The sequence below is a fragment of the Squalius cephalus genome, assembly GCF_949319135.1.
Source record: "Squalius cephalus genome assembly, chromosome: 20".
Classification (NCBI taxonomy): domain Eukaryota; kingdom Metazoa; phylum Chordata; class Actinopteri; order Cypriniformes; family Leuciscidae; genus Squalius; species Squalius cephalus.
The window spans coordinates 6314564-6336957 of record NC_137141.1 but is presented as its reverse complement, the minus strand read 5'-3'; the positions used below and the strand labels follow the sequence as shown (position 1 = coordinate 6336957).

The 22394-nt window shown below is 36.5% G+C and overlaps 1 protein-coding gene across 8 annotated transcripts in view; it reads left to right on the top strand.

The window, feature by feature from the left end:
* The window catches only part of ralgapa2 (Ral GTPase activating protein catalytic subunit alpha 2), a 182610-nt gene that overhangs the window by 93941 nt on the left and 66275 nt on the right, over positions 1-22394 (top strand). For 6 of the 8 annotated variants that reach the window (XM_079854348.1, XM_079854347.1, XM_079854343.1 and 3 more), the window contains 10 exons: positions 1068-1156; positions 1238-1328; positions 2693-2881; positions 6023-6142; positions 9805-9998; positions 10075-10173; positions 11314-11469; positions 16588-16716; positions 16824-16952; positions 21760-21818. In XM_079854348.1, coding sequence (XP_079710474.1) covers positions 1068-1156; positions 1238-1328; positions 2693-2881; positions 6023-6142; positions 9805-9998; positions 10075-10173; positions 11314-11469; positions 16588-16716; positions 16824-16952; positions 21760-21818 — 1255 coding nt within the window. The remainder of the gene's footprint in view (positions 1-1067; positions 1157-1237; positions 1329-2692; positions 2882-6022; positions 6143-9804; positions 9999-10074; positions 10174-11313; positions 11470-16587; positions 16717-16823; positions 16953-21759; positions 21819-22394) is intronic. The other 2 variants (XM_079854349.1, XM_079854346.1) reach the window with 1 other exon arrangement.

The window sequence follows — 22394 nt, the reverse complement described above, 5'->3', positions numbered from 1 at the left end:
ATGATATTCAAAGTCACATTACACGCTTTTAACATTAAATAAAGCACATAAACTGTACTGAGATTATCATTGCCACACTTTGTGTTTGAAGTTCCAGCGCAACGTCGCAGAAAAATTGAAATTGTTTCTAAAATAGAATTGTCGCGTGTCGCCATCGCGGCTGGTTTGGACAAAAACTCTGATTGGAAAAGATACCTTTTATGTAGTTAGGACACGGTGTAATACGCATGTGCATGATGTCATCATTTTCATAGATTCATGTTTTTATTGTTTACACAGAGACCGTTTTCAAAAACTTGCACTTTGAAACCCGTTTTCAAAAGTTTGCGTTTTCAGGCACCCAAAACGCTCTGTAGTCGTGTAAATGAACAGCCAAAACGCATAAAAAGTTTTACGTTTTTAATTGAAAACAGTGTCGTGTAAACAGCCCCTAAAAGAACACAAACGCAGTCGGATCATTTCCAAAATGACCAACGCAATCTACTGCGCAAATTAGCATCTGGTACCAGTAAATTGACTAGCACAAACATTAGTAAATCACCTTGCATGATTCATTTAAAAACTCTCCCATACATTTTACGTCTGAAATGGAAACCCTGTCCATGCCTTTTCAGCGCTTATTTTTCACTGCGTGTCTTTAGTAAATCCTGGCAGTAGTTTTTTAAAGCCAAAAGAGGGTTTGCGCTGACGCAAGTTGTTAGTAAATATGGCCCTAATGCGGGTGCATTTCGGGTCTTTATGTCTAACAGGCCGGGTCAGGTACGTAATTAAATGAGTGTTGCTGTCGGATAATAGGTCGGGTGTTCTGTTAAGTACTGCGACTGTGGAGCGGGTGCGGATTTACCGAACAGGACCCGTGCAGGACTCTGATTCTTAGTACTTAGTAAAAGATGCCATTAAAAAAATAACATTAATCTAAACATGACGTTGGATTGATCACACAGTCGTCAAATTGGCCAATGCAACATAAACTAAGAATTAGTCTCTTTTAGACTGCTTGAAGAAATGTGCTTGAAAATCGAAGGTAGTGTGATTGCTAATATGTGGGACACCTGAATGAAATGCAGGTCAGAAGAGAGATGAGTCTGCAGATACGAGCAGAACGTGTGTGTCAGAGAGCAGCTCTACTGGGAAACGAGAGAGCGACGCTCCCACGGTCAGTAACGTCTCATTGGTATCGATTCATTAAATGATTCTTCACATGCAAGTTTCATAGAGGTTTTGTGGATATTGTCAGATTCTGATCCGGCGGAGCAGCAGTCCAGCAGATCTGGATTATCCAGGAGATGGAGCGCCAACATTCCTGAAAAATAAACTGCGTGAGAAAAGTGAGCTTTGTCCCACCATCACTCCTGGCATCTTTCTATTGCTCTTCTTTAAAGAAGATATATCTCTTTCTGCCTTTCTTTCTTTCCCGCTTGCTTGCTTGTACCTGTATACCTCAATACATGAAAACTAGGGATGCTCATAATTACCGGTTAATCGACAGTATGAATTGAAAAAAAAATTGTGTATGTCACATTTTATTATTACATTAATGTAAAATACTGGTTAATAAAGCAAAATGTTTACAAACATTAAAAACACTATAAACATAGCTATAGGCTATTTTAGTTCCCCTCACTCCTCAATAAATCCTTTCAATTTAACGGTATTCAGAACAGAACAAGAATGAAAAACAAAAGTAGCTGGATAAACGTCAAGCCAAAACAAACTCATTTAAAGCCAAACTGAAACCAAAACCGGCATTGGGCTCGTGTAGTTTTTTTTAAATATTTTTTTTTTATTAACTTGTGCTCTCAATTGAGGTGGATAAATTTTTTTATCCTATAAGACGACGTGCATAAACTACAATGGAAACATATTTGCCGAATAAATCACTCAATGCGCAACAAAACATTTTCATTGCACAGTATCTCAAATATTTGTTTTATAATTCTGAAATGCCTGAGCCAAAGTCTGTCATCAAAATGATTAGGTTTAATTCCCTCCCAGAAGCGTCACACATGATTGCATGCGAAAACAACACAAGAGAACTTGTCAGCGTTTATTGGGTATCGTCTGCACGCTCTGAGGTCATTTATGATGTAGGAAAAGGAGCCGCAGTTTCTTCTCCGATTGCAGCAAGTTTATTACCGATATTTTGCACCAATTTCCCAGGAAGGGACGATTTTGTTCTCTTGAACACATGGGATGGAAACGTTGCTTTATTTGCGATTTATGTTTTATGAGATATTCCAATTTTGTGCACAAGTTATATTCGCAACTTTGGATGGAAACAATTACATGCTTACACCAGTAGGTGGCGACAAGTGACTGTTAAAAAAAATTGTGTCATTGAATCATTCATGCAAGAGATTCGATCAAAAACGCTGATTCATCCTGTAATGAAACATTTTTTAAAATAATTCATTCACTTAAATATTTTAAAATAGACTGCACTGCAGCAATTAACATTTTGTCTGAACCTGTAAAAATATAAGTAAATTATCAAAAACTTTGTGATTCTTAAATTATCCAGAATCGTACAGCTCTGATACAATTGAAAAAAAAAAAAAAACCCGGGTCAAGCATTAGTATACAGTATAGTGAAAATATCAAAAGGAGCAACTTTCTATTATAAATAATTGCCAATATTAACTGAACAATAAGTGAATGCATGTTAATGTCAGTGTAACCTCTCTCTTGTCAGGTGAGAGTGTGAGCAGCGAGACGTCTAATGGTTATCTGAACGATGCTGAGGTGGGTCTGCTGGCGTGGCATGCGGTCGAGGAGGAGCCGGACTCTCCCTCTACTCATGACATGAGCGTGAGCATGAGTGTGACAGCGGATACAGTGAGCCAGAGGAGTCTCCTGCTCAGCCACACTGAAGCACTGGCAGGTACCAGAACCCCTCTGTGTTCCTACACTACCACCGTAATGACCTCCTGTCAGTCTGTCAGCCTATGCACTTGAAAGCTGTGTTGTTCTTAATGTGTTTGTTATTGTTACCCGTTACTGTGGTGTCAGTATCTGTCAAGTGAGCAGGTGACAGCAGCACGGCATATGATATAAAGAATAGTCCGGGATAAATACACCAGTGTCTGTGTTATTCTGTCATTGAGGGTCATTTTATTGACAATAATTTCAACACTCAGCACATACACTGGAAGTCTATGAGGGGATTGTACATCTCCAGAATAAAAGCAAAAACACATTTAGATTTGAACAAAAGATGTATGTTTCGAATAAATGCTGTTCTCTATGTATTCATCAAAGAATCCTGAAAAAAAAACATTACAGTTTCCACAAAAATATTAAGCAGCACAATTATTTTAAACATTGATAATACTGTAATAAGAATTAACGTTTCTTGATCCCCAAACCATGTCTTCGATCAAGTAATTGAATTATATAGACATTTCAACATAATTGAAATGTTTCTGTTTTGAAGCACACACAGTACTGTGCAAAAGTCTTAAGCACGTTAGTATTTTCACCCCTGAAAATTTTTTTTAAGCCAGTTGTTTATATATTTTGCTGCAGTGTTTGCCAACCATTCCTTTGCCAATAATTGTAATAAACCAGTGAGATTTTTGTATGCACAAGGAGTCTGACAACAGCTGGTATGATCTGATCTCACCATCATCAAGTCCATCTGGAATTACATGAAGAAACTGAGACAGACTAAATCCAGAAGAACTGCATCAACGTCTCCAAAACGCTTGATGAAACCTACACACCTAATAGTTTTTTCATAAAGATTTTTGGTAGATTTTTAGAATTGTTTCAACAGAACAGTTAATTGGTCATGTGGGCATCGTCATTGACCGATTTCAAAATACCCAGATATCGACCGATTGTTTACCTTGCCCTATGAGTATGTATTAGTGGTGGGCCGTTATCGGCGTTAACGTGAGACTCTTATCGGGCGATAAAAAAATATCGCCGTTAATCTATTCTCAAAGTTGGGTTGGGAGCTGGGTCTATACTACGCAAGCTATGATGACTTTCACCTTGATATTTTAGCGCGGATGTATACCTAGCCGAATTCGGTTCGGTGTTTGGTACGCATTTTTCCTGCCGACCAAAATTTCGTTATTTCAAATGTAGGCGGGTCGCGCGTGGCAAGCGCGCTCATAATGTAAGAGACGCTGGCGCGACCACAACATTGTCCGACATCAAATGGCAACCGTAATGTAAGTGGAACGAAACTGAGCTACTCCTTATTGTGCTACTCCTTACTCCTTTTATTTTGACATTATGAATAAAATTGCTGCCCTCAAATGTTAATCTGAACTAAAAATAGACCTTTGTTTATAACTACTACAATATTAGGCTACATTTCATTTTTTCCAAGGAGCTGTTTTGTTTAGCTCCATCATTGCTCAAAGTAAAAAAAAAAAAAAATCCTTCTTTGTTAGTTTTGTAATATTATGTTAGTTTTAATAATAATTAAAAAAAATCTCTGGCATTTCTTCACAAGTTCTTTTAAATGTCACTTTGTATTTAAGAAACACGTGCCCTTTAGTCATTATTTGGGTAGCACACACATATTCTGAATGCCTTCGGCAGAATTCAAATGAGCCATTTTAATCTAGATTAATCTAGATTAATTCCAAGATTACAGTGAGATTAATCTAGATAAAAAAAAATTAATCTATGCCCACCACTAGTATATATGTATGTATGTCTATAATGAATAACTTAAAACATAGAAAAATTATAGAAAATACCTTTTTTCTACCTAGTTTTTACACCATTTTCAGCTCAAATAATAATTATGGGTTACACTTTATTTTAAGGTGTCTTAGTTACATTGTACTTATTCAGATAAGTACTGAGTGATATTAATTCACTAAATGTACTTACTATAGAGTTAGGGTTTGGTTCAGGGTTAGTTACTTGTACAGTAATTATGCATAGTTTACTGTTATTACTATAGTAAGTACATGCAGTAACATGTAACTGCGTCACCTTAAAATAAAGTGTTACCTAATTATGTTTGCTGAATAATATCGAAGCCGAATAAAGTTGCAGATTTACTTTACTCTTTACTCATAGACTTCCATTGTAAGTGAGTTATTGTAAATGAATTTACTTTATTTAAATTGGAATAATTGGAATGGTTTCTGTGGTAGTGGACAGCTTACCACAGACTCTGAATAGAGAGATGAATTTAACCCAGAACATTCCTTTAAATCAGTGGTTCTCAACCTGGGGCCTGGGGCTCCACTAGGGGGCCTCAGCAGACTTTCAAAGGGCCTAAATATGACTGTTCTTCACTTGAGACCTCTGAGCTCAAAATAGACAGTGTGCAATTGCTCTTTTCATTTCATTCATTTACTATGGTGTCATTTTTGATCACAAGTGTGACTTGTAAGACCATTTTCTAATTATATCAACAAATTATTTTTGTGTTCATATAGTAAATGCTAAAAAGTTTTGTACCATTCCGATGAAGTGAAACATTTTAAAAATTCAAGTTTTGGTCTAAAATAACTGAAGATTACCAGAGGGTTAAAATGATGTAAAATAAGGAGTATTAAAATAAGCTAAAACAGCAAAAAATCTCGATTTTTCTTATTTTAATTCACCCCCTCGACAACAGTTTTGGTCTTGGAAAACCTTGGATATATGAGGAACCCTAATAAAATAAATTCTAGACCTGGAAAAGTCATGTAAATTAGTGAAATCCTAAAACTCAATGCATATTTGTGTAATGGATGTACATTTTTCTAGTTTATTGGGTCAAAATTGTAAAGAGTAAAAATCCTTATCCTGTAAATCAACTGTAAAATATCTAGCTTTTAAAACTAAATCTTGAAGTTGAATATACAGAGAAGTGCCTTTGAATATTGTGGTGGAGAACCACTGCTTTAAATCATCCTGACGTCTGCTATGATTATTAGAAAATAATTTCATTATCAGCTGTCGTGTCTGTGTCTTTAAGTGTTTTGATTTCCCTGTTTGTGTGTAATGTGATTCCACCACCACCACCCTGCCATCCATCGTTGTGTTGTGTGTGTGTGTGTGTGTGTAGGGTCTGATTGTGCAGCCCTCCCTCACTGTCCCCCAGTGTCTCCGGCTCTCCTCCTGCCTCATGGCTGCTGTGAGGGCCCTCAGCTCCTGGAGGATGCCATGAATATGCCTCACCATCTGGGTATTGCACTCATCCTCTCAACCTCCTTCAGACCAAACTCATCCTCTGTACTTCACTCTACCTCCATCCCTCAAAGACAACATTTTTCCAAACCCTCGCATAGGTGACTTTTTCCTAAGACAACATCTTCGCCAAAATGGAATCTCATAAATGGCTGATTTGAAATGATATTCGTGGCAGCGGTCATGGCGTTAGCACAACCACGAAACTGCAGGAAATGCAAAAATCACATGCAGTTATTGGGTGAAATTGTCCATTTGTAATTAGAATGAAATATTATGAGAATCTGCTCAGTACTGCATGAGGTGCACTGAAAAACATTAGTGTAGGATTTACATTGATCCAATTTTCACTTTTTTTTTTTTTTTTTTTTTTGTAAATTTCACACAAAAAAAAATAAAGTAACACATTGAATTGAATGTAAAATTTTAAAGTTGAAAGACTTTTTTTTTTTTGTAGAATAATCAAAAAAAAAAAAAGTTTCATTATAAATTCAAGAAATCGTTTTTTTTTTTACGGTGTATTTTTATAAATGGCATTTCCCATTTCCCTGGCCTTATCCATGAAGGATACGTGCATTTCTGTGCAAAATACACCATAAATACAAAAATAATCCATAATGTTCTAGAAGGTTTGTGCTGGTTGCGCTAAGCTAACTCGGATGTAGTGTTCAGTGTGATCTACTGCATATTAAACCGGAAGGGTTTAGAACGATCCACTGAATCTACAGCAGTGTTGTTGGCAGTTTAAGTCCGTTTTTCTTGTCCATTTTCTTATTCTTGTTTTCCCTCCGTATAGCAATTAACTTTTTAGTGTCCTGAAGATGTAGCAGAAAAAAAACGAATACTTCTAACAGAATTAAACGGTGAATTAAACATTCACTCAAACTGTAAGACTTTCGTTCATTTTCGGAACATCAATATTGAAAAGATGTTTTTAATGAAACCTGAGAGATTTCATTCCACCACAACTTTGACACTTCGAAAAGTTCATTATGAGATTGTAAAAGTAATACAAAATAAATGTAACGCTTTAGTCCAAGAGACATGATTGTGTTACATGATGAACCAATTAAAAGGAAGAGTGCACAAAAAAAAAAAATCTTGCAAACCATGTATTTACTTCATCCAAATACAGTACACTGTGATAAACCTATAATAATGATTTATATTTCAGAGTGGTCAGGACAGATTTTACACACAGCTCTGGCTACTGTGAATGGTGTGTTAATAGTGTGAAGATATAAGGTCGCTGTCACAATGAACATGGAAATTTGACCATGGATCAGCAAACCACAAAGAAACCATCATTTATTTGTCCAATCCTGTATCTGTGTTCACTGGTGCCTCGGTCCACATGCATTCACACAGAGCTGAAGCAATCTTCTATTGAAAGTTATGTTTTGGAACCATTAGAGGCCCAAAAGTTATAAGTGTAGATTTCATTTAGGCCTTTATTTTCATATAAACATTAATCAACACATACTGTACATCAGATGCAGTTAACAGAAGCTCAAACATGCTTGTTTGATATACACACCAATTAAGGTTCTCTTGCTTCGAGCAAGTACCATTGAGATACTTTTGACCATATTTCTTTTGTATAATGTATAATGTTGTGTGTGTAAAATGCACATTTAAACCGTGTGTAAATGTGTGTGTGTGTGTAGTGAAATTGTTTATGCATTAACTTCACAGCCCTCCTCGATATTTACATTAATGTTCTTGTTCACTCGTTCATTTTCGTTCACCTTTCTCCTGTTGTGGGCTGAATGACATTCACTATATGGGGAAAAATAAGGGGACGGGGGCAGTTTGAACAGTTCAAGAGTTTCTTAGAGCAAACAAGTCTCATGACTATTATTGAACTTTTGCATAGATACATTTAAAGACTTTTCGAGTTAGTGGACAGGCCTCTAGTTAACCCTGTAAAGCATGACAAATGAAATAGTCCGATTTTTTTTTTTTTTTTTTTTTCAGATGGAACAGTTTATTAAAGTCCCCATGAAATCAAAATTGACCCTATTTACTTTGTTAGCGCATATTACTAGTCTTGTGGTGAACAATTAATCCGTGCAAGTAAATATATTAAAAAAAATTGGTAATCTTTAATCAAAATCTGAAAAGTTTCTTCCGGTCTGGAATGGCGTCTTTTTCTGATGACGTAGGTTTGACGGCTTGGTTTGAAAACGCTTAACCACTCCCCTCAAACCGTTACTCTGCTATGAGCGAGAGATGGAGAGGAGGAGCGCTAAGTAAAACCCTGCCCTCTGTTCAATATTCCTTTTCACTTGGAAATACGTCATAACACTGGAGAAAAGTCGTTTGCAACTTCCGGTTCACAGGGACTTTAAACCTTTGGACAAAATATTTGTTTTTTAATCTAAAAGAACAGTTTGCATATGTGTTGTTTTTATTTTTTTTATAAAGTATCATATTTATCTTTTATGGCTCTTATACCATGGTCTCTGTCTGAATACTCAATTCTGATACCGTTTAATGCACAGGTAGTTCCAAGTCAGTTTAATCACATTATACAGTATATCAATGCGCTGTTTTCATTTAAGCACGCGCACACACACACGTACTGTATACGTCACTCACACACATTTAGGAGCACAGAAACTTATCAGCGCTGTCCCACGACATTTATTAATAAATTAGCTCCGCTACTGAATTGCTACATTATATTACTGAGCGTGATGAAAGATGAAATTCTGATGCTTGTAATGTAAATCAATGAGATCTTTATAACTGTATAAGAGACTACTTACATAAAATGCATATAAATATCAGTTGTCTCTCAATATCTGCCACTAATATGTCTAGGTAAGAATAGAATAGAAAATAATACTTTTAAAATATTGCACAACTGTGCAACGAAATGTTGTGCTTCTCAGTGGTACAGATATTTAAATGCTTAGATTTATGATCAAAGCTCTGTAGTTTTAAAACATATAATGCAATGCAATTGGCTTTATGCCGAACATCACTGGAACAAACAAGTTGCATCTGTTTTTCGGAGAAAGTGTTAACGGCAGTAAAATCTGACTGCAATATCTATGGGCTTTTAAGGTAATCAGCTACCCTAGCTACTACTTTTTATTGTCACTTTATTCTATTTAAATATCAAAATGTTAGTGAGAAGAAAAACAATAAAAAACGTATAGATATCCATCTGCAAATGTAATGGACATTGGTTATGCTCATCTTTGGTTGCTACATTGAAGGCATCTTGAGTAAAACGACTTTTCTAAAAAGCACGTATAAAAGACCTGAACCGGAAGAGATGCAACCTGTTTTACAGAAGTTTGTTGCGCATAACCTCCATACAATGATGATTAAGAGATGAGCAAACAAACCTTCATCAAAAGCCTGATAGATCATATTTGATACTTACATTTTAACATGATTTTTAAAAAAAAATGATGTATAGATAATCAAGTAAACCAAAGTTGCTTCAGTCCAGTAAGTGTTCATCAAATATTCATCAAATATAAAGTGTTCATCAAGTTTTTCTAAAGTTAACTGTATAAAATCAGTGCAGATTTCACTGAACATGACCTGAAGGGGACATTTTTAAAATGATACTAATAGGCTTTTATAAGTATAAATGCCACTTCTTGTAATGGTCTTTGTGTGTGTGCCTGCTCTTCCTCGCAGACAGCAGTGAGTTTCTGGCTGATGATGTCAGCATCATTGCCGGTGGCAGTTTGACCGGTTGGCACGCAGACTCAGCCTTCGTTCTCTGGAGAAGGATCCTGGGGATTCTCGGTGATGTGAACAGCATCCGCTGTGCCCGTATCCACGCCAAGGTCTTCAGTTACCTCTATGAGCTCTGGCACAAGCTGGCCAAGGTGCGTTCCCTTCATTCCCTGCAGAGCCTTCTGTACTGTTACCTGAGAAGATCTTGATGTCCAACTCTTGTTTCAGATCAGAGATAATCTTGGGATCAGAGTGGATACAGACACAGCCATGGCCAGACCCTTGTTCTTCCCTCCTCTGCGCATGCTGGCTTCCTGGCTCTTCAAGGTAACACACATTCAGAACAGCCCATCAGGAACATTCTCTGAAATTAAGACTACGACAGTTTTGGCCTGTTTCACAAGTGATCAGCCGAGAAACACTACTGTTCACGCCTGATAATAACGTGTCTCAGATGTGTCTACTTCTGATTGGATTTAGTTTGAGCTCAGTCAGTCTTTCTTTTTATTTTTTGAGAGAGAGATTGAAGATTTCTATTTCAAATAAATGCTGTTCTTTTGAACATTCTATTCATTCAAGAATCCTGAGAAATGTATCATGGCTTCCACAAAAAAATCATTAAAGGCTTAGTTCACCAAAAAATGAAAAATCTGTCATTAATTACTCACCCTCATGTCGTTACAAACCTGTAAGACTTTCATTCATCTTAAAAACACAAATTAAGATCTTTTTAATGAAATCTGAGTGCTTTCTGTCCCTCCTTTGACAGATGAATGAAAGCCTTACAGGTTTGTAACGACATGAAGGCGAGTAATTAATGACAGAATTTTCACTCATTTAGACCTTATGCGCCAGAGTACCAAGGGCGCAGCCATCTTTAGAATATTGTCTTTTAACTTCAGTTTTTGCGGTCGCTCTGTATATTTCTATGGCATTGCTGTCCAGGAGTAATTCACTTTTGAAGGGGATTTACTTAATGTAAAGTTAACGAAAGTTATCATGAGGATTGTAATGTTTAAAGCAGATGTCTTAACAAATGTCAGTAGACCGGGAAGTTTTTTAAACGAGCCCCATTCATAAATACGCAAGATCGCTGTGAAAATACAGACCGGAAGACAAAAGACAACGACTTCAGCGCTGAAAAGGGGCGGGGCTACATAAGGTCTATAGGCTACACATAAAACAAATATCAAAACAAATACACATCCTTGGACATTACACACATGACATCAGAAATGGAAAAATATGTAATTGAAAACAGCTTTACTGAAAATTAGTCTGTGTTAATATGTGGTAAATGAGCACAGAGAGTTGGAGAGAAGCAAACAGATGTGAAGAGTTGACACTAGGTGGAATGCAAACACTGTATGATGCACTGAGCATGTTTCGCCGTATGTACTTGCGTCTTGTCGTTTTGAATAGGAAGGGCATATTGAATACCGAACGACCTGTAATGTGTGTGTTCAGGCTACCATGCTGCCGTCAGAGTTCAAAGCTGGGAAACTACAGGCATATAAGCTGATCTGTGAGATGATGACGAAACACCAAGACGTCCTGCCCAACAGTGACTTCCTGGTGCACCTCTACCACGTCATGCACAAAGGCTTCACCAGCGACGATCAGGTACACTTCATTCTGCATGCATGCATTTATTAAACCTTCTTGGTTTTAAACTTCCTGTGTTGACGTTTTGTATTTCTGTTTGGCGAATTATGGATTATAACTTCACATAATGATGGGTTGTTAATTATGTGAAGTTATTTCAGGTAGTAAAAATGTTGTGTTAAAGATATGAGAAGGGACATGACAGAGAAGCTGAGTTCTGCAAACTCCATAGGAATTAAATAAATCATAATTATAACCAATACCTCATCCAATTAGAAAAGTACTTCCACTAATAAAAATGTTTTAGACTAATTTACATGTCAGCAACGCCTGTTAGACTTTCAGTTAAAAAATACATTGTTTTCCATTCTGTGAGGGACAGGTTTGTTTTATTGGATTATTTTTTTAATGATTTGTTTTGGCAGCATGCCACCAATTCTTCCAGTAGAACAAGTATTTAACCTAAAATATTCCTTTAAAAAGAATAAAAACCTTCATGTATTTGACCACTAGATGGTGTAACTGTCTTGTTTATGATGCAGTAAAGGCTCTCTAAAGCTGTAGATCATAAAATCCCTGAATCCTAAACATACGCAAAGAATCATTATTGAATCATCAAAACAGTCTGATCTGATTGTGATTAATATACACGCAACATTTTTTTCATACTATAGGCACTATAGACATTTTTTTTTAAATATATTATTATATTTTTTGTTTATGGTTTTGATCATGATGCCGTATAGTGAAATATGCTCAGATGTCCAGTGGTGTGTGTGTGTGCTGGCACAGCGACACTTTATTTGTGTGTTTTTTTATGTGGTCTAGACAAAAAAATAAGAGCTCCCTGAATGTGGAGATGCAATGGAGTTTGTGAAAGTGCATCTGGCCACTATTCTGTAGATAATAGATTCCATGTGTGTCACTGTTGGCTGGGAGTCTCACTCCACTTCCACATGGGGCCAGATTTGAAGCCCAGATACTGCTCAGAGACAATGGGAATGGTAGCTTAGAAGTGCGTCTCTTTCTACGGTTGTTTTACCGCTCACTCGATGGGGCTGTTAGAGTTCAGCTTAACGTTCACATCTTATACACCTCTGAAACAACTGTTCATGTTCACAGCAATACAGTTTCTCTGCCACCTGCAAAAACTACTTGAATTGCATTAGATATGAGCTGCAATCCTATGCTAGTCAGTTCTTTTTTCAGGAGCATTGAAAATTGAATAGCTGTTAAAATCAATAATAATGTATAATAGCTTTTCAGTGCGGAAGTGTGAACAAGTGTACAGTGTGAACTTTGGCAAGTTTTTTGGATTTTCATCACCTGTCAAAAATGTGGAAACACAGGGCTTAAATGAGTCAGTGATATACATTCTTCACAAGTTGGGTGTGAGACCATAAGCAACACATTTAAGAAAGTGTTTTAACCCCCTCCAAAACAGTCGCAAATATTCTTTACAGAACATAGTGTGACAGATTTAAATCTAAACACAAATGTCACATGTGCAGTCCAGTCCTGTACAAAACAGGATGTTCTACTGTTTTACAATGCTACTTTAACACAACAAAAATCATTCATCTAGTCTCACATTGGTTGAAACCAATGAAATAACTTGAGTTAGTTTGAACAAGCAGCACAATGCATGTGTTAGTGTTTATGTTGTTGCGCTAGTGCTACATTGTGTACAATGTGCAGTTTTCTGCGACTGTTCCACACACTGATCTTCTAGCAATAGCATATTGTAAATTTACAGAGTGAGTTATATCCTATTAATCCTTACCCACTGCAATATATTATGAGCATGGGCAATGGATTCTGTAATTTGGCAACCAAAAAGTAATTTGGTCCTTTAATTTTTTATTTTAGGAGTCAGTCATTCCCTAGTTCAATAGTCCACTTTAGATGTTCTACTGTCTATAAATAACTTTGTAACTACATGTCAACTAGCAGTCATTAGAGTATTAGTAGGCTGTTTGCTTAATAACACTTTATTATATATTACCAACAGACATTCTACTGACTATAAGTTACTTTTCATGTACATGTCAACTTATTATACTAACCTCTAGTGAAAGTTAGTTGACATGTAGTTATAAAGTTACTCATAGTCAGTAGAATGTCTAAAGTGGACCATCGAGTGTAACCAATTTGAAAAGAAATATGGCATTTCGTTTTCAAAATACTCTTGTTACATTCAAAATGTTTCAGGGTTAAAGATCATTCAGTACAAAAATCAATAATAACGGTCTGAACTAGCAAATATCAAAGCACTGTACCACATGATTACATGCAGATTGCATTGTGCTTTTTCTAGTTACACACTGGTTTATATGTAAATCTAATGAAATATGAAACCCACTGTTTAAAGCATGTGGTCAAAAATAAAGTTCAGATTTGGAATTGTTAAAGTCGTCAGTAAAACAGAAATTGCGATCAACTTTTCTTCTCTGTTGTGACATATCTGAGAGAAACAGCTTATCGTACTAAGACAGAAAATGCTGGGCAGGACTTGATTTGACTGATGGTATAAAGTGGCTGTTACAAACTGCGTATGAGTGACAGGTTATTGGAGGGCAAGGACTGAAACTCATCTGGCTATTGGACAGTTATTTCCCAGCCCTCGAGCCGCTGTACATGTCACCAGAGGGAGGTGGGATGGTTTTATTTTTATTGAAGATTACAGCAGCACTTTTTCTTTTCGTTATTTTTTATTTTATTTTATTTTTTTAAATAATGACCTGCACATAATAAGCAACATTTTATTAAAAAAAAAAAGAGGTTTTGATTTCACAGTGGCTTTAATTATATCCAGTAGTAAGTCACTGGTTCACAAATAGAATTACAAGCATATAATAAACCGTTGAGTAATTCATGTCAAACACATTAATATTTATAGATTTTTGTTAAATTTATATTTTATTCTTCAAAATGAATTATCACAAGCATTTATTTAACTATTATTACATATTACATATTATTTTGCTACGAAATGTATCTGTATACAGGACCCCTAATCACACAGAACCTGTAGTTAATGATTAAACCTTTCGTTGTGTGCCGCTATAGGGACAGGAAAGTCAACAAATAAGAGCAGTGCTAACAGGTGTTGGACTGCGGGCTGGATTCAGTACGCACACATCGATTTTTACCTCCACCGTTTGGAGTAATATAAAGGTCAGAGATTGAAGTATGTGTCGAAGCTGTAGCACATCTAGAGTCTCCAGATACAAAGGCGCTTTCATTCGTGTGTACTGTACATGTACATTTCCTTGCACTGCTCTGACAATTTAAACCATTGGGCCATGTTGAGCTGCCAAACACACATACAGACACACACACACACACACTGTAGATTCAGATTGCGCTTTCTGTATTTACCGCTGCATAATAGTCCCGCTTTGCAGAATTGCCGCTTCCTCCAAAATGCTCATTTTGGGTAATCACGCAGCAGTTTGGTGCCGGTTAATTACTACTGGTTGCTAAGCATTGCAAAGGTCAGTTATTGCAGAATGAGGGCAAAATGTCCCTGCAGATGCACCGCTTTCACCAATTTCACATCTCCCTCTCAGCAGGACTCTTTATGCAGCGAGGTGGCCCATATTGGTGTTTTTTTCTTCCTCGTCTGACAGTGTTTACAAAGGATTCAATTAAGGAAGATGAATGTAGCGGTTACGGAGCAGCCGTGCTTGTTTATGCGTTTGTTTGTTTGTTTGTTTGTTTGTTTGTTTGTTTGTTTGTTTGTTTGTTTGTTTGTTTGTTTGTTTGTTTGTTTGTTTTGTTTGTTTTGTTTTGTTTTGTTTGTTCGTTTGTTTGTTTGTTCGTTTGTTTGTTCGTTTGTTTGTTCGTTCGTTTGTGTGCATGGCACAGTTGGTTTAAAGGAACTGATGTGAGAGAAACACAAATTGTGATTTATAACGCGTTTAATGCGTATACACTCTGAGTTACGTAATGTTTCACACCTTCAGAGTAGCGGATAGATCCTTGAAACGTTGCATGCAAGTAACCTTAGGTTTGAATCTGAGTTTGAGTTATTTCCAGAACCTCTTCTCTGTCATTTTACTATACTAAAGTACTTTTTAAATAAAAATATCTACACTCATATATTTACACAAACATATAATTTGTTACTTTGAATTGAAGGAATGGACACCCGCTCTGAGACGCGATAGCAACGTTCAATTTGTTAGCAAGCTGATTCTTTTTTAATGAACCTGTTGAATCAGTTCACAAATCACACTGAATGATTCATTCTCAAACTGGACTGATCCAGAAAATGAAGAAAATGAAAACAGTGATTGAGTCAGAGTGACATCAAGTCACTAAATTTGTCATTTCTTTCTGACTCAAATGTGCCATGAGATCCTTGAAACTTGAGTCTGCGGTGACTGATGGTGTGATTAATTTTATTAATGGGGCATTTTAGTATTTATTATAAAACATACAGAATTTCACATATACTGTATTTATGTGTTGAGTTATTTGTGAACTAAACAAGTTGTTTAAGCCCATTGCATTGAAATGCTTGAATGTGGACATATTTCATTATTTTCACTTGTTTGCAACCTTGAATGATCAGTAACTTAAATTGATATTTAGTTTAATGTTTTAGTAATATTATTTTAGACATTTATATGACATAAGACATTTGCTAATTTGCAGGTCAATACGTAGGGGTGAATTCAGAGTGATTGGGACACCTTTTTGCTGGAAAAAGTGTCCCAATCAACATGAATTCACCCATATTTAATGTTGCTAACAGTCATTAGAGGATTAGTAGACTGTTTAATTTCTGCTAACAATTGATGCTCCCAACAGACATTCTACTGACTATAAGAAACTTTGCAGCTATTTTACTAACAAAAACCATAACCTAAAAGTCTACTGATACTGAGATGATGAGATACTGAGATAATAATAATGAGAGTTAGTTTGCATGTAGTTGCAATGTTTGTTACAGTTAGTAGAATGTCTAAAGTGGACTATCGAAAGAGTGTCACCACATTTTATTAGGTTATCTGTTCCTACTCAAGAACCACTTCTTTACTGTCCTCTAAATTAAAGTGGCACACAGAATATCCTCAAACGTTATCTTGTCTTTTTTGTCCCTGCTCTCTCATGCTCTGGTTTGCTCAGGATGTGATGAACACGATGATCAAGTGGTGTTCACCACGATTCTTCTTCCTTGGCCTGCCGGGCTTCACCATGCTGGTGGGAGACTTCATCACCGCAGCTGCTCGCGTCCTGAACACAGACTCCTTTGAGGTACATGCTGCTGCTGCCCAATCTTTAAATGAACATATCCACACTCACACTACCTACAGAAGCACACTGCTTCATGCTGGCATCTTCTCCATTCTTGTTCTTGTCAGGCTCCACGGATCGAGGCTCAGACGGTTCTTGGTTCGCTGGTGTGCTTCCCTAACCTGTATCAACAGATCCCATCTTTGCAGTCTGTCCCCGGATCTGAGGATATTGTAGTTGGCAAAGAGGACATGAAGGTATGCTGTTATCCAGGTGAACCAAATCCTGTAAATCTGAACCTCCTAGGTTTTGGTACTAGGAATGTGCACCACTGCTAATATCATTAATGTTTAAACTTTAAAATTAAAGTTTTGTAACTGACTAGTCGACTAGTCAAACTCTCAGAAGAAAATTGTCTGTATATGAATATGCATTTGAAATAGCTTACTTATTAATCTGTGAATAAAACAGTCAATTTGGTAGAATATTGATGTAGGATATGTTTTTGTCAAGTAAGTTTTACTCATAATGTTACCCTTTAAACCAGTAAAAACTGGTGTTGTCCCTCATAATCGAAAGTATAACAAGCCTATAACCAAGCTGAATTGTTATATGCAACAAAACTTTTCCATTTTCAAGTCAAAATACTCCCTCACAGGGCCTAAAACCTACATTTTGCCAAACCTGCCAATAGCCGGTGACTTAAGAAAATGTACTGGTAAATAAACTGTTAACAAAAACAGGCAGTAATGGCACCAACATTTTAGATAACAGTGAAAATTTACAATTTTCTATTCCAATTTTGATACCACAGCTAAAACTACTAGCCCAACTAACATACATTTAAAACATTATTAAAGGGGTTTTTCCCCATTTTCCACAAGTTGTTATGATTCTTTGGGGTCTTCATGTAAAGTTTGTAGCATACTTTGGTTAAAATTCCTCAATGGTTGTGTAAGACAACACCCTTTTTACCTCCTCAAAAACAGCTCTGTTCACAGCGACCCGTTTCGGTGCATGTCTCTTTAAATGATCTCTTCCATGGGGGTGTGTGGACACAAGACACGTAAAGTGCTGCCTTGGCAGACAGTATACAAATGGCTGAGGGTGGAAATATGCCAATACGGGACAGTCCGCCAGTGGTCGTGGTCGGAGCATAGCAATATGACATCATATTGCTCAGAAAATCCAAATGGCTTGATTATTGAGAGTGTTTAGGCTTTTTGAGGATTAAAAAAAAAGGAGTGAATGGATTTTTTTCATTGTATGGTGATTGTGTCCACACCATATAAAAGTGAATTTTGCATCCGATGACCCCTTTAAAGACAAGTAAACAGTCAGTAATAAAATCATAACAAATAATCAAATTACAAGCAATGGCACACGTAAATACAGTAGAGCAAAGATACAAAATAAATAAACAGTGCTTTTCAGGTTTTTCATGTAGGTTTAACAGTAATTTTCAGGTACATACATTGAATAAAGTATTCAAATGTAAAATAACATTCCATTTAGTCTTCATTAAATATACAGTAGTCAACATTTTAAGTGGATCAAAAAAGTTCATCAACGTTGTCCTAAGACAAGAACGGGTTTTGTTTTCAATTTGTGTATAACTTTGATGAAAGGTTTTAATCCACTTCATATGTTGACTACTGTAGATTAAGTAAGGAATAATTGATGACGGGCAGTTGAATTATTAAAAAGAAAATGCATACACCCAAGGTTATGGTTATGCGGCCACGACTCGAAGCGAACCTCGGGTGTGCATTATTTTTCAATAATTAAACAGCCCGGAGCCAATTATTCCACTTATACTCAATTTAAAATGTATTAGTAAATGTTGAAATTAACAAACTAACAATGAATAATACTTCTACAACATTCATTAACCTTAGTTAATGCTAAAAATGGAATCCTATTGTAAAGTGTTACCATTTCATATAAATCCAAAGAGTCATGCTTAAAGATGGCTTTAAGCATCTTTTTAAAGAAAAGTAATTTTGTGTCTAAAAACATGGAAATAATTTGTCAGTTTTTATCTGATTGTTAACTATATTTAGTTGCTTGGTCAGTTTTGTGGGTCTTGGTTCTCTTCTCCTGTTGTAGTCTGAAATTACTGAAATCATTTGGTGAAGTGATGTGGGACTGTAATTGCGGTCAAGACCTGCTGGAACTACTTTATCCGTGCGTTTCCCTGAAAATAATTGCACACCTTAGAACATTCGTAAACCTATCAGATTCAAGCATTCAACTGCCCGTAGTATAATCCTTAATAAACTTACAAAAGTTTTAGACAAGATCAGTGTGAGATTTTTTTCTTTCTTTTGTTTTGTGATTACATAATGAACACATAATGCAGGGATCCAATATATCTCTTCTCTTTCTCGACTGTTTACCTTCACTTAAGACATAACCAAATATGTTTACAAGGATACTTGCAGAGTAAAAATGTATTTAATTATTTGTACATAATTTTGTGTGAATTTGTCAGTTCAAGCACAAGAAGACGTGAAAGAGAGCTCATTCTAGTGTTTGTGCGCTATCTGAGTGCGTGGCTTTCTGTGCGCGAGATTCGGATGTGTGTACACATCGAATCGAATTGAGTTCCCTTTCCCATCTTCTTGCACTTGAATATTTAAATTGGCAAGGCTCAAACTTTCCTGACAATACAGAACTGCCCCATCACCTGTGCTGAACGTCATTCACTTTTGTTCACGTTCATGTTCTCACAACATTGCATTGTTAGGAATAGGATTCATAAAAATGTTACCGGCCAACTGACGATTGACACCGTTTCATATACTCACCAACACCGATTTTACTTGCATTTGGCGCTTGGCAAATGTAAATTTTAGGCCCTGCTCCCTCACATTGCTCGTCTTCCAAGTGGACACTTCTCTTTAGCCTGCCGTGAATGAACGCATGCAAGGTCTGAGGTAAACTGAAATTATTTTGTTTTCTGCTCCAGACTTTTAATGATGTAGACATCTAATGATGCTTTTGTAGTTGATATTAGCTTTCCAATCAGCTGGTTACACATTTTGGTTTGAAACTGTCAAAAATCCTCAGATAAAGAAGGCCCCAGTGTTATTTAAAGGATAAATTCACCCATTAATTACAGTTCGGAAATTTTAAAGCCTTATGATTTAATTTCCTCATGTCAATGCCATTTTCAGTTAGTATTGATTGAAATGTCTTCTCACATATGGAGCACTATATTTTCCCTGCCACAGTATCCTTTGGGTTGGCTTTCAATTGACTTCTCAATGAAACTACTTAGGGGTGGGCGATACAACCAAAATCTTAAACCAATTACATAATTTAATCATGGCAGTGATACACATCACCTAACGGTAATTCTGGCCCAAATAAGCCTATAATTCCCCAGTTGTATAAGTGTGCACGCCCTTTTTAATGGTGCATGTTACTCTTTTTGGAATTAACCAAACACATTCAAATTATTACTAAAAGGTAATAATAATCCTCCAGTCATTATTTAAGTGATTAACTCTGAATAGAAATCAGCTGTTTCCGAAGGATTTTCTTAAAGGGGGGGTGAAACACTCAGTTTTAGTCAATCTCATGTTAATCTTGAGTACCTATAGAGTAGTATTGCATCCTTCATATCTCCAAAAAGTCTTCAGTTTTATTATATTTATAAACGAAAGATAGGCTGTACCGAGGTTCCAACGCACGACTGAACCTTTATCGTTGGGACTGCTCCATCCTTAAGCATTAGACGATCTGCAAATCTGGCATCGAACTGGGCCTTGTTTATAAAACAATCATCGTCGAAATGCAGGGAACAAACAAGAACACTTGCACAACTCCGTTGATGCTCTGGAAAAACAAACTCCATCCACTGGTCCCTTAACGCTGGGTTCTTTGGGAATCTGTGCAGGGTTGTCTTGTTTTTGGCAACCAAAAACACACTTCTTTGGTGACATTGTTTATTTCTTTAAGTCCTGTGACTGCAGCGCAGCCGATGACTTCCCTAAAGCCGAGCACAGCGCTTTGGTGGGCGTACTGCTCAAACTTTCCTGACAATACAGAACTGCCCCATCACCTGTGCTGAACGTCATTCACTTTTGTTCACGTTCATGTTCTCACAACATTGCATTGTTAGGAATAGGATTCATAAAAATGTTACCGGCCAACTGACGATTGACACCGTTTCATATACTCACCAACACCAACTTTCGCTCTCTCGCTCTGGTCTACGGGTGCGCGCGCGCCCTTCCGGGAGAAGTGCCCTTAGGACCCGTATAAGGAAATTCCGCCACATCTGACGTCACACAGGCCCATACTCGAAAAAAACTTTCCGAAACTTGTGACAAACCGGAAGGAGTATTTTTGGCACAGAAATACTCCATCAAACGTACAACTTAATTTTTGAAACTTTGTCCATGTTTAGCATGGGAATCCAACTCTTTAACAGTGTAAAAAACTCAGTATGCATGGAATAGCATTTCACCCCCCCTTTAATGTCTTCCCAGTCAAATCTTAGGCAGGCAAAGAGCTTTCGAAAGGATCTCGTGAAGAGTTGCCAATCAGGAGAAGGGTACAAAAGACTTTTTGTAGCCATTGTTTGATTACCCAACTTCTACCCGCATACATAAAACAATATACTATATAGCAAAGCTTAACTGGTTTGATTTATATTTTCACCTAAATCATATCACCCAGCCCTAAACTGCTAAATGTGGACTATAAGGCATTAAGGTGTAACAAACATGAACAGTAGGAATTTCTTTGCTTTCAAACATTGTGTATGTGTGAAAAGCACTTTACAAATTAAACTTGACTTTCATAAAATTGAAAAAACAAAACAAAAAAGGAGTAAAAAATGTAAATTATGGATTAGTAAATTATGACAGACGTTTCATTTTTGGATGAACTCAAACCATCAGGCATACAAATATATAAACCCATTCCTACCAACATTATCTAGGCCATTACCAAAACCATGACCACAAAACTGAACCTTGGACCTTCTATTAGATGTATTATGCTGCCGAATGTATTAGCATTAACTGTCTTTGTTATGCTTTCTGTCTGTAGGACTACCTTGTAAACATTCTTCTGAAGACTGCACGTAATGAGACATGTGAAGGAGCCAGGTACAACAACATACTTTCTTACCAATCTCTATAATTATAATGATACAATCCAGGAAACTGAGCCTTATGTGTTCAGTGATCTTGTACTAATTTTTGACATTTTATTTTGATCCTATTCAAATCCCATGCATATGGAAGCTTGTTTCTGCCACAGAATAAAAAAATGAAAAAAGGTAATTGCGAGTTTACATCTTGGAAATGCATGATATAAAGTCGCAATTGCGAGCTATAAATTCAGAATTGTGTGATATTAAGTTGCAATTGTGTTATAAAGTCAGAATTGTGAGATATAAACTTGCAATTGCAAGAAAATAAGTTAAAATTGCAAGTTTATTTCTCATAAGTGAGTTTATAACACACAATTGCAACTTAATATCACACAATTGCGACTTTATATCTCGCAATTCTGACTTTATATCTCAAAATTCTGAGAAATTAAGTCAGAATTGCAAGATTAAAATTGTGCAATTGTGAGATAAAAAGTCGCAAGTATCTTTTATGTTTTATTCTGTGGCGGAAACAAGCTTCCATAGATGCATGATGACAACCATGCTGATCTGTTTTACCTTGTGAATG